The following is a 12,367-nucleotide window of genomic DNA, read 5'->3' on the forward strand; positions in this document are numbered from 1 at the left end:
TGCCATCGGTTATCTGGGTAAGCGTCGTTTCTTTGTGTTGGAAGACCCTTCGATTCCTCTCTAACCAAATCTCCCATAGAACAAGGATGATAAGGGTTCGCAACCCTTTCCCACCAGCCCCCGAGCTAACCAAAGTAGCAGACCACCAACTATGTATAGACTCGTGCTTATCCCAGCGGCTTGGATCAATGTTGGGACAACGCGTCCAAGTATTAATTTCCCCCCCAGATTCGACGTGTAAAGCTACAATCGGTGAAAAGGTGATACCCAGTCTCCTGGACCGTGCTGCAAAGGACGCAAGTTGGGTTGCTGGTCCATCCTCGACACTGGAGTCTATCCGCTGTCCAAATTCTATCTTGAATGGCCAACCAACTGAAGAATTTATACTTTGGTGGCGCCCATGCTTTCCAGATTATGTGTTCTAAGTTAGTTGTCATGGATCCTATGAATTGTGCTCTGTAGGCCGACTGCGCGCTGTATTTCCCACTCTGCGTGAATTTCCATGTAATGGTGTCCAGGACACCTGGAGTAAGATGGAGGCGGTTGGTCTCAACCTATAGTCGATAGTACTCAATGAAGTATGCGGCTGTAAACCCTTGATGTAGAAGATTTAAATCTCGTATCCAAGTGTGGTTTGTGATTGCATCGTAAAGTGTTCTGTTCTTCCTTTTTGAGATATGATATAAGTTCGGTGCAAGGTCCCTTGGCCTTTGTCCATCTACCCGGCCGTTGTCCCAGAAAGATATCTTGTTGCCGTCTCCCATTGTGATTTGAGTTGCCGCTGCAAAGAGTTTGCGATCCGCTTAGGAGCAAGGGATATCCTGAGTTCCTCAGGATGGTCCTTCGTTCATCAATCCTGCCAAAGCCACCGTAAACACAAGGTCCTGGAGAATTTTCATAGGTGCAGTACACCAAGTCCGCCTCCCTTCCTGTGCCTTGTTATCCGCATCCAATTCACTTTGCATTTGCCGCCTGTTAGCTGCTCCGTCCCTGCCCATAAGAAGTTTCTTCATTTAGCATCAATACTCTTCATTATTTCCTTAGGCGCTTTGAGGGCCGACAACAGGTAAACAGGTTGAGCAGTTAGGACCGATTTCACCAAAGTTAGTCTCCCAGCAGACGACATGTTTCTTCCGCTCCAACTATTTAACTTGGCCGCAATCTTATCCAGCAATGGTTGGAAATCTACCGCCTTTAATCACACCATGGACATTGGTAGTCCTAGATATTTTATTGGGAAGGCGCCCTCCTTGCTGGTAGATTTTGTAGTACCTCACTTAATTGCACGCCTTCATAGCAAATGGGAATGGCAGTCGATTCGTGGAAGTTTGTTTTAAGACCCGTTGCTTCCCCGAAATACTCCAGGATGCTAGCAAGCGCATCAAATTCCTGTTTTCTTGGCGCTATGAACAAAGCCGCGTCATCCGCATACATTGAAATACGACACAGTGGCGCTCTTCCGCGAAGCTTGGTAAAAATGTTCATGTCTGTCGCCAGTTGCAGGATCCTTTGTAGCGAGTCAATCGCAATAACAAAGAGCAGCAGTGATAATGGGTCGCCTTGCCGCAACCCACGGCCATGTTTTATTGGTGGGTTTGGGACACCATTAAGAAAAACACGTGAGGAGGAAATAGAAAGGATAGACGCGGTCCAGTCACACCAACGAGTGGGGAATCCCAATCGACGCAAAAGTAACAGTAGGTAGTCCCACCGTATGGAGTCAAAAGCTTTCGCGATGTCCAATTTAAAACAACCGGCACTTTGTTTCTACGGTATCTTCTTGCCGTGCTCCGTCCTGACATGAAGTTGTCATGTATACCCCGCTTCTTAATGAACGCGCTTTGACATTAAGAGACAATGGCATTCATACGAGGTTGCAATCTGAGTGCCATAGCCTTCGTGATGATCTTGATGAACGGATGAACGAGACTTATGGGTCTAAAGTCTTGGATGGTGTTCGCTCCCTCTTTCTTCAGGATGAGTATTATGCTCGCAGTGTTAATTTTAATTGGAGGCTATTGCATCGAAGGCAGTAGAACGCGTTTACTGCTGCCATTAGGTCCTGCTTGATGGTGTCCCAACATGTAAGAGACCCGTAAAACCGTATGGGCTAGGGGTTTTGTCCCTGGCATATTATGGATTGCTTGCTTGATTTCTTCCTCGGAGAACGGGAAGTCGGGAAGTCAAGAGATGACAGGTCATGACGGCTGAGTCGAAGGAGATCCCAGTTCAAATCCATAACGTGTGGCTGGGGCTGCGTTTTCTTCGTGAGTACACTCCCATCCGTTCTCTCTTTCCATACCTAGCTATCATGTACCCAGAGCTTGAAAAACTAAATACTCCCTCCTTCGATCCATCCTCAAACAAATGCATCCGGCTTTGATTATATTAGCAGGCCATTAACACATACTGTCAGCCCAATCCCAAGATAAGACGTGAAAGACACATAAGGAGGAAATGTATCTTTTATATCTGAGGACAAAATCGAAATATTGGCATTAGGAAATATTCAAGGAAAGGAACCTCATAATTAACGGCATCAAGGGCCCGGCATCCGGAGAAAAAAGGGAAGGGAACGGAGAGTAACAACCATGGAGCAACCTGCGAGGACTGGATAGGGAGATAGAGGCTTGGAGATGGGAAGACGAGAGGATAAGCTACGTTGATCGAGCAAGGAGGCTCTGTGGAGGATAAGCTAGGTTTTTTTTTCTCACAATATTGCAGGAAAAAAGAAACTTCCTCTCTCTAGTCGGGACCGCTTCCAACGAAACGAAATACTTGCTCTTTTTAGTTAGGAGAAAAAGAATTGTTACAATAAAATATTGAGATTCTTCTTTCTGGGGATTTGCTTTTAAAGAAAATGATCGACTTCCTCTGTATTTGAGGAGCTAATAATAGATCGTAATTTGTGTGGAGGTAGGAGGAACTGTAACGGAATGACAGGAACACGACGTGCGCGTACAAGCTAGGTGGGGCTGACCTGGACAGTGGCATGGGCGGAGGAGGCGGGCGGGAGCTAGACGACGTGGCAGGGGCTGTCGCGCGACGTGTCACGCTGCGGCTGGTCGCTAAACGCGCGCGCTCTACAAATAGGCGGCGGGCTAATCGCTAATCTCCTCCACTCCCTCCCGTGTGCCTCTCCTATCCATCCGCCCAGTATCCACTCCTCTGCGGCTCTGCTCCTCCTCCTCCTCCTCCTCCTCCTCATGGGTCTCTCAACAGCTTACTCCCCGGCCGGATCGCGCCTCGCCACGCCCCCTCTCGGCGCCGCCGCCACCGCGCGCCGCCGCTCCGTGCAGCCCCTCCGCCCGCGCCGGCATCACCTGCTCGCCACCGTCCGATGCTCCGTCGACGCCGCCAAGTCAGTACCTCATTATACGTGCTCGTGAGCGTGTATGTGCAGTGCGTGCCAACAACTAACTGTCGACGGTTAACATCTGTATGTATGTATGTGCGCCCCCCAGGCAGGTGCAGGACGGCGCGGCGACGGTCGCGGCGGAGGCGCCAGCGTCGCGCCACGCGGAGTGCTTCGGGGTCTTCTGCACCACCTACGACCTCAAGGCGGTGAGTCGCCTCGCACACGATCCGCCCACTCACGCCATGTGTTTGTTGAAATGCTCCGTCGGCTACTTTCTTTCTGCTTCCGTCTCCATCGGCTACTTTCTTTCTGCTTCCGTGGGCTCGTGCTACATCAAATTAAAGTAGAATCTTTTTCCTTTTCGTCCTAAGCTAGCGTAGTTGCTGGTGTGGGGACCGGGGACTGTGATGCCGGCCGCGCCTGATCAATTCTCCATCCGTTTTTATATTTATATAAGCCCACATATCAATATTCAAATTTTACAATCTTTAACTAATAATTTAATTATTATTATTATTATTTTTTAATGTAAACTTTATACGGTTGGATTCGTAATCTTGTTGCTACGATACTGGATAGCGCACACACCAACAACATGCATTGGGCCTCTATAAATTTCCTACACACCACAGCCTAGGGTGGAGTGCCAGCGTCATGGAGAGCACTGCATGCCACCTAATATTGATTGATTGACTTGCAGCTATGTGATCGAGTGGTTTCGTAGCAATAGAGCAAAATGGTGTTGATGACATGTAACGGCTCCTTGAATCGACATGCCATTGCTGCTTGTTTTTTATTAGTACTAATCTATATATCGTCCCTCCTGCCGGATGGAACACAGGATGACAAGACCAAGTCATGGAAGAAGCTAGTGAACATTGCTGTGTCAGGCGCGGCTGGCATGATATCAAATCATCTGCTCTTCAAAGTAAGTAGTCTTTTACTATGTTCCCGTGTTTTCTATCTGGAGATGCAGTGTTCTTGATCACTCCTTTGACTACAAATTTTCAGCTTGCCTCTGGTGAGGTTTTTGGGCAAGACCAACCAATAGCACTTAAGTTACTTGGCTCAGAAAGATCAATACAAGCACTAGAAGGTAACTGCCTTTTTTGTCCCTGACTCAGGAGAACTCCATATTTTTGTTTTAAGAACGAGAAACGATTCATATTTGATACATAATTTAAGTTACAAACTACCCTCAACTTCTAGTGCTGTACTCTCAGATATCAATGCATTACTGTGACAGTGACATGTATGTGCCCTTCGTTCCTAATGTTCTCTTACAATTGCAACTGTAGGTGTAGCTATGGAACTGGAGGACTCACTATATCCATTGCTGAGGGAAGTCAGCATTGGTATAGATCCTTATGAGGTCTTTGAAGATGTAGATTGGGCCCTTCTTATTGGTGCTAAGCCCCGAGGCCCTGGAATGGAGCGAGCTGCGTTACTAGACATCAACGGCCAAATCTTTGCTGATCAGGTTTCTTTCTGTTCCTCATTTCTTCTCAAGTACCATGTCATGAAACATTGTAAGAAACCCCCTCAGGACTGCCAAGAAGCATCTTTTAAATTTCACCCTCAAATTAAGAAGTTTTCCTTAGCAAGAACCTGCTAACAGCCAAGTATATATCTGGGTACAATGAACAAACGGTGTCAAAATAACTTGGATTCTTGCTATGCTCTTAAATTTTGAATTGTGTCAGGGGAAAGCACTTAACGCCGTGGCATCGCGGAACGTGAAAGTTATAGTTGTTGGCAATCCCTGTAACACTAAGTACGGTACTTACATGTTTTGGCAAGTATTAACGACTTGTGCTATCGCCTTGTCTGAGTGGTGGCTTGTCCTTGATGCAGTGCGCTCATTTGCTTGAAAAATGCTCCAAACATTCCAGCGAAAAATTTTCATGCGCTGACGAGGTTGGACGAAAATAGAGCAAAGTGCCAGGTGCCTGATATTGAATTTTTGTTGTGTCTTATCCTTTTGTTCCCAGCAGAAAAACAGGTTAAGCAATCACAAATTTCCTTTTGTAGCTAGCACTAAAAGCAGGCGTGTTTTATGACAAAGTATCGAACGTGACTATTTGGGGGAACCATTCGACAACTCAGGTGAAGATATGATTATGAATCACCAGACTACTTTGCACATACATTTTTTTCTCTGATTGTTGGTAACTTGGTACTGATCACTGTGTGTAGGTTCCTGATTTCTTGAATGCCAAAATTGATGGGAGACCAGTGAAAGAAGCCATTAAGGATACAAAGTGGTTAGAAGAAGAATTCACCATGACAGTTCAAAAGGTACCTCTCTCTGTTTGCAATATATTTGCTGTTACCTGTTATTCAAGAACTTAAGACGATGCTGTATAGTAATTTGTTTCATTCTTATATATTTGAACAGCGCGGTGGTGTGCTCATCCAAAAATGGGGCAGATCTTCAGCTGCATCAACCGCTGTTTCAATAGTTGATGCTATTAGATCCCTTGTAACTCCTACCCCAGAAGGCGATTCGTTCTCTTCAGGGGTAAGTTCTGAGACCTTTACATTGTTCATTGTTTTGTTTTGGCATTTTTCTGAAGGAAAAAAGAATCATAAAACACAGGTTTATACTACTGGAAATCCTTATGGCATAGCAGAGGACATCGTGTTCAGTATGCCATGCAGATCAAAGGTACGATCTAGGATCCAAGTTGCCTGCATTATTTTGTTCCTAGGATCAAGCAGGACCCTAATGATCATGATGGAATTCTTCCAACAGGGGGATGGTGACTATGAACTAGTTAGTGATGTGTTAATGGACGATTTTCTCTGGGAACGGATTAAAAAGGTAAGGGCTGTAGGAACTGCCTTCAATAATATGCTGTAGATTAAAAAGGTAAAGATTGTGACCCTGTAATTCTAATTCTGTCAGAGTGAAGCTGAACTGCTTGCTGAGAAGAAATGTGTTGCCCATCTTACAGGAGAGGTAAGTCACCATGATGACCATATCTTTTTTAGCGATGTATGTTATGAGAAGCAGGGGAAATGATTGACTTTGTTCTGCTCGTGCAATGCAGGGGAATGCATTTTGTGATCTTCCGGAAGATACCATGCTACCAGGAGAGATGTAGTTTACGTACAGCGGCAGTACCGGTGGAACGCACCTATGTATGTTACTAGTACAGTTTCGGGCGGAAACACAGATGATAATCTACGTACAGCAGCTGCTTGCATGATGCAACAGTTACATATATGTATATCCAAGAAGTGAGGCTATGATGCAAACTTTATGCACCAATAAAGTAACCAGACATGACGCTGATCTGCTAGGCATGCATGCATCAAGCGTAGCAGCTAGGAGCATCGAGTAGCTTTCAGTCACAGTAACAACATCAACCGATCTTCATTCATGGTTAAAAACACATGCAAAACAAACAGAACCACCAGGAGACAGCCACAACTCTGCATCCATCGCTACGTCGACCATCCACTTTGAATTGAAACCTTAAAACAATCAAAACACCAACTATACCGCAAAAGCATCATGATTCAGACACGGCGGATCTGAAATATATATATACAGGATTCTGCACTAACATTGTCCGTTGCAACCAGAAGCATGACAAATAGCAACATCACGCACCGATGCAGTGAGCAATTCGCATACTGTTACTAACAGCACTGGAGGAATTCATACATACACCATTTAGCTCCCGAGCTGCAAAACCGGTACTGCTAGTGCTAAACAACTCCACAGGTCCATGTCATGCAATGCAATACACTTAAGCTAGCAGGAGGCCCCAGTTGAGTCTGCCTCAAAACACAGAGGATTAACCTAAATGTCATGAGATTATCTCACTCCAATACCAGGCTGCTACTTGCCATAGATACACATACCCACCTCATAGCTCACCAAGAGCATTATTGCCGAAAAGAAGACAAGGCAGAAGCCACCACGCAGCACCGTGGTAATCGGGTTGCAGCCGCAGTGTACACGGGTACCAGGCTCAAAATCTGTGAAGAGCAGCTCCATGCCTTGATCCTTATGCTGGGCCCACTTATCGGGCCCAGAAGCAACAGCTAAACTACCTATACTGATCACTTCAGCAGAGACATGGATGGTGTTGGGGCGTGCTCCAGAAATAGGAGCCAAGGATTTGCAGAGGTTAGCCGGCTCCAGTGCAAAAGCTGGGGGAGCAGAGATCGAATCCAAAATCTTTACAAAGCCCTTTCCGTACGTACTACTCTTAGCCTGCCCATCTGTGAAACACAACACAAAAAACTTGTCAACAATGTTCTTTAACAGGTCAGCTGTAATCTAATGACCAGGACATTGCATGCCAGCTGTAGATATCCTCTGCCCTGATTAAGCAAGATTGAGCTAGATTTTCTCAACAACACCCAACGGTCTAATACTTCAATCTTGCTTAATGAGAGTAAGTAAAATACAACTAACATAAAAGAATCTGGTGCAAAAGGTATGAAAAATGCTCCTTTTCCATCATGGATCATACAGCTGACCTATTGTAGAATTTTCCATAGTAGATTACCTGGTAAAACAACACAATTTAACTGACTACCAGCTTCAGGTAACCTAGCAGATGATGGGGCACCAACTACAAAATTAGGTTCTAAAACCTTTTGAGTCGGACTATATGTATACATGGTATTGTTGACCTGTAAAAGTAGAAAATTGTGGGTGATCACCAGTAACCATATCTATGCTCTGCACAAAACACAACAACTTCATCTCCTGATTCAAATCAAATGAAAGCATACCTCTTGGGTAAGGACTGGGCCATTGAAAGCATGCGAACTACCAGATGGCTGCTGTATGGAGCCCAGAATATCATTGAATAAATTATCATCCGTTGCATCATAATATGGCATACCATCATCCACCATGCCAATACCAGATAGGTTGGTAGCCGGGGAGCTAAGAATTCCATTCACCTGTCTAAACCCATCATCACAGATGGTGGAATCAAAGGGTGCATCATAGAACATCAAAGAATCATCCTCTGGCATAACTGAATTTGTTATAGAAGAATGCGAGGGGTCAATGATACTTGAGCCAAAATGGGAATCTTCTTGTATTGACTGCAACAACTGCTCCAGCTCATCAGGCTGGAAGGTCTGGTCATCAGGGAGTGGAGGAATATCATTGTTAGCTCCATTTACAGCTTCCAAAGAATTGGGTGTTTTCCATGCCCAACCATCTGAAGGCCAGACAGTGGACTCATTGCCTAATGGGTAATCAAGATTTGCAGCATCTGCAAAATCCTTCAGCTCAAGGAACCCATCACTGGGGCTGGAATTATTAAAAAAATCTCCAGCATTGGCGTTTGATATCATATTATCACTAAGCATTAAGCTATTCTGCTCCCCAGGCTCAACATACTGAAGAAAATTAGAGCCAAGATTCGGATCACTTAAAATGTCCCCAGAATTTCCATCCACATCTTCAGAATGATTGCTATTATTTGAGGTATCAGAAATTGGCAAACCAATTGTACCATTCCCATTTTGATCACCCAAACCCTGAAAAGGCAAGAACGGTAATCAGAACGAATATACAATGTGTAAATTTGATACTAAAGTCAAAATGAACTGAGTATAAACCAAAAAGATCACCTATATACATCATAACTTACGTAAAAAAAAAAGAGCCCCTGCATGAATGGATAGTAAGCTATCTTAGATTAAAGAAATACTTTTATTACCCAAAAAAAACAAGAGGGTCAAAGAACTATTCTGTTCAATAATCCGTGCTCTGTAACATCGTGTGGATTTCACACCGTACAGTTAAAGATAGAAATGACAACACAGAATCCCAACCTTTTAATGCCCAGACATGAATACTATGACATCATGACTCTTGTAGTCATGATCTCATATAACTTGCTACCTAATCCTGGGGGAAAAAAGCAGCAAGATTTATGCCAAAAAAGACGAAACAAGTCAGCGTCCTTGCTAGACAACATGGAATAGTATTCCGTAAATACAAGTTACAGCAAGCTAAAGACCAATGCTGGAGGAAATCCAGCAACCCTGTTAAGAGCAAGATGCATGATTAATCGATATGTATTCAGAAATGTAAGGCTTGACAAGGGTGGTGTTCTGTCGACAAGGTACACTCCCCAGCTGTGACCCCCTATCGATGATGAGCATAACCTGGATCCTACAATGGGCTACATGATATCAACTGACATCCTAGAAGAAATGCGTAAATATAAATGTGCTGATCAATAATTTAACTAGGCAGCCACTTGTTTAGAGTTGACTTAAAAGTGCAAGGTAGACAAACGCTGGCATCCTTTTCCTTTAATCAGATACTAGAGGCAACCAATGAAAATTCCAATACTGGCAACCAAATCTGACTTGACAACATCACAGCAGCAGGATGGCTACTTTTTCCACAGTTATTGTAACCACCTATAGAACCCAAAAAATAAGAAACAAAACATTCAACAAGTGACTTTTTACGATATCCATAACCAGTGCCGTTGCATATAAAGCAGTATATTATTATCAAATAGATAATAAGTTATCAGGACCACTCAAGATGATTTTATAAATTATTATAGATGGCAGTCATAAAAAATGATCCATGTGATGATTCCATTTGAGGGTTCTGATGTGTTCTCAAAACATTAAAGTTCCATGTCTTAAGACGGAATTATTCAGTGTATGGTATGACAAAGGCTTCCCAAAAGGGAACAAATATACTGGCATGTAATTTTAAGGTCTCATATAGGAGATTTATCAAAATAATTCATACAAATAGGAGCACTAACTAGTCTACAGAAATGAGATGTACAGTATCAATCACTTTTTCTTCAGATCCCATTCAACTTAAAAACAATGGATTATTGGAATACTTTCGGAGAGATAGCAAAAATACATCCTCTCTTTTATGTTATCTTCAGGTTTTGGAGGCTAACAAGTACAAGTTAGAACTAAATAAGCACCTCAAATTGAATTCTACCATGTACAAAAACACTGGGAAATAAATATGCACTGCAAGTTGACTGCTTGCAGCTATATACCTGGATGAGATCGCTCATTTGAAGATAGCCTTTCTCCAAAGCGCCAGGGATCTCCTTAGGACCTGGGGGAACCTCATGGTCAACAACAGCATCACCCTCCACCGGAAGCAAACCGACATCTTCGTCATCCTCCTCCCATTCCTCCTCGACGAAGGGTGCTCCATACTGCGCCCCGTTCTGCGGCCCTGGGCCAGCTTTCTGGAAGATCCGGCACACCACAAACGAGTCCTGCACGAACAACATGTCCATTTTCACTGGAATCAGGTATAGGTTGTGACATCAGTCTAACTCTACCACCGTGTATACAGATCAGATACCGTGTGGAACGCAATTTTCGGATTGACCATGCCAATCAAGAGTTATCATCAGCAACATATATACAAAACAATGTGCACTCAAGGCATGAATCCCAAGCAAATGCACAGAATTGACGCAAGCAGGGGGCGGTGGACAGGTACCTGCGGGATCCCCGCGGCCTCGTCGCCCTCGAGGCGGTACTCGTGCATGACCCAGTTGGTGCGCTCGCCCTTGGGCGCGCGGCCGGCGTGGAAGACGAGCGTCTTCTTCATCCCCACGATCCTGGGTCCATGGCGCACCTCCCTGTCCTTCCCGGTGGTCTTCCAGTATCCCCCCGACGTGGCGCGGTTGGTGCGGGCGCGGTTGGCGTGCTTGCGGTCGAGGCGGCTGAAGAAGTACCACTGGGAGTCGCGGGAGCGGAGGCGGGAGCGGGAGGGTAGGTCCCAGGGCTCGAGCTTGTAGAGGTCGACCTCGGCGATGGCGTCGACCTTGAGCGGGCGGCCGAGGACCTTGCGCTTGAGGTAGTAGGAGACGAGCTCCTCGTCCGTGGGGTGGAAGCGGAAGCCCGGCGCGAGGGAGGTGGCCTCCGCCGCCGCCGCCGCCGGCGGCGGGGCGGAGGACGAGGACGAGGAGGGGTGGGTCATGTGCCGGCGCTGGCTGCTGGTGGCGGCTGGCTGCTCCCCTAGGGTTGTAGAGGAGATTGGATTGGAGTGGTGGATTGGGGAAAGTTTTGGGGAAGAAGGGGAGTGGCTTGGGCTATAAGAAAGCCCAGGGGCCTTTTCGGAACCCAAGGATTTTGTTTTGTCATCGATCATATTATAATACAGTATAATAATAAAATACTCGGTCCCGTTTCTCCTCCTGATCGCCTCCACGGTGGACGGGTGGAGCTGCTGAGTCCGCGGGGGAAGTTTCCCACCTGCACGGTTCCGCGCTGACCGTGGACTTTTCCGCGCCAACGGCCACGATTGGAAGGCCCACCTGGCAGCGGGGCCCAGCCATCGGCTTGCGTGCGAGTCAGAACCAGTAATAGACAAGTACAAAAAAGGAGACCCTGTAGCCAGTGTGTACACACATAGATTCTGCTGCATGCAATTAGGACTTGTGTTGTGCTCCTAGCTAGTAGCAAAATAGAGCTGCGATTTGAGCTCCTGTCTTGACTGATTTTTGTTTCTTGGGCTTCCAATTTTGGAGAATATAGTGTGGTGTGGTCTCCAAAATTAGCATCTGACTCCTGATTTCCATTTCCATCTGCGGACAGTTGCCTTAATCATGCAAACATACGATATGATTGTACTACATGTTTGCAGCGTCAGCATTTGCATTTCCATTACTACTACTTTGTATTGGGTCATCATTAATTAATTACTTCTGTCCTGGAGCTCTGCTTGACGTCTGTATCTCGATCATGGCTGAGCATCATTAGTAGTACAATAATTAATCAGTTCATCGAGTCCAGTACCTGCCAGGAAATTTACCAAAAGGACCGGCATGTCTGACATGGATTTGACACTCGCTGACTTGTTGATTGGGCATAGTAACCTACGCAGCAGCTGCAGCTGCGTAGTAACTTGTGAATGTTCAATCAGGCTAAAATATATACAGAAAATTAAAGGTCGCAGTGGACAATTAATTAGCAATGCGTCGCGTCTTAGTTTGGCCACGTACTACTAGCAGCTAGCTAGTT

The 12,367-nt window shown here is 45.4% G+C and overlaps 2 protein-coding genes across 2 annotated transcripts; one reads left to right on the forward strand and one right to left on the reverse strand.

The window, feature by feature from the left end:
* The first annotated feature begins 3,123 nt into the window (after window positions 1-3,123).
* LOC117859844 (malate dehydrogenase [NADP] 1, chloroplastic) lies at window positions 3,124-6,656 on the forward strand. Its single transcript, XM_034743023.2, has 14 exons — window positions 3,124-3,361; window positions 3,465-3,564; window positions 4,200-4,286; window positions 4,370-4,454; window positions 4,657-4,838; window positions 5,062-5,132; window positions 5,213-5,303; window positions 5,390-5,464; window positions 5,555-5,656; window positions 5,757-5,879; window positions 5,958-6,026; window positions 6,114-6,182; window positions 6,267-6,320; window positions 6,412-6,656. The coding sequence occupies exons 1-14, from the start codon at window positions 3,207-3,209 to the stop codon at window positions 6,463-6,465; spliced, it is 1,317 nt and encodes a 438-aa protein (XP_034598914.1). The 5' UTR covers window positions 3,124-3,206; the 3' UTR covers window positions 6,466-6,656.
* A 207-nt stretch (window positions 6,657-6,863) lies between these two features.
* Window positions 6,864-11,415, reverse strand: LOC117859843 (uncharacterized). The gene is made up of 5 exons (XM_034743022.2): window positions 10,842-11,415; window positions 10,384-10,611; window positions 8,114-8,875; window positions 7,885-8,011; window positions 6,864-7,594 (listed from the first exon to the last, which is right to left on the reverse strand). Exons 1-5 carry the CDS (start codon window positions 11,322-11,324, stop codon window positions 7,209-7,211), a joined length of 1,986 nt encoding a protein of 661 aa, XP_034598913.1. The 5' UTR covers window positions 11,325-11,415; the 3' UTR covers window positions 6,864-7,208.
* Window positions 11,416-12,367: the final 952 nt, after the last annotated feature.

The sequence above is a fragment of the Setaria viridis genome, chromosome 6 (genome assembly GCF_005286985.2).
Source record: "Setaria viridis chromosome 6, Setaria_viridis_v4.0, whole genome shotgun sequence".
Lineage (NCBI taxonomy): Eukaryota > Viridiplantae > Streptophyta > Magnoliopsida > Poales > Poaceae > Setaria > Setaria viridis.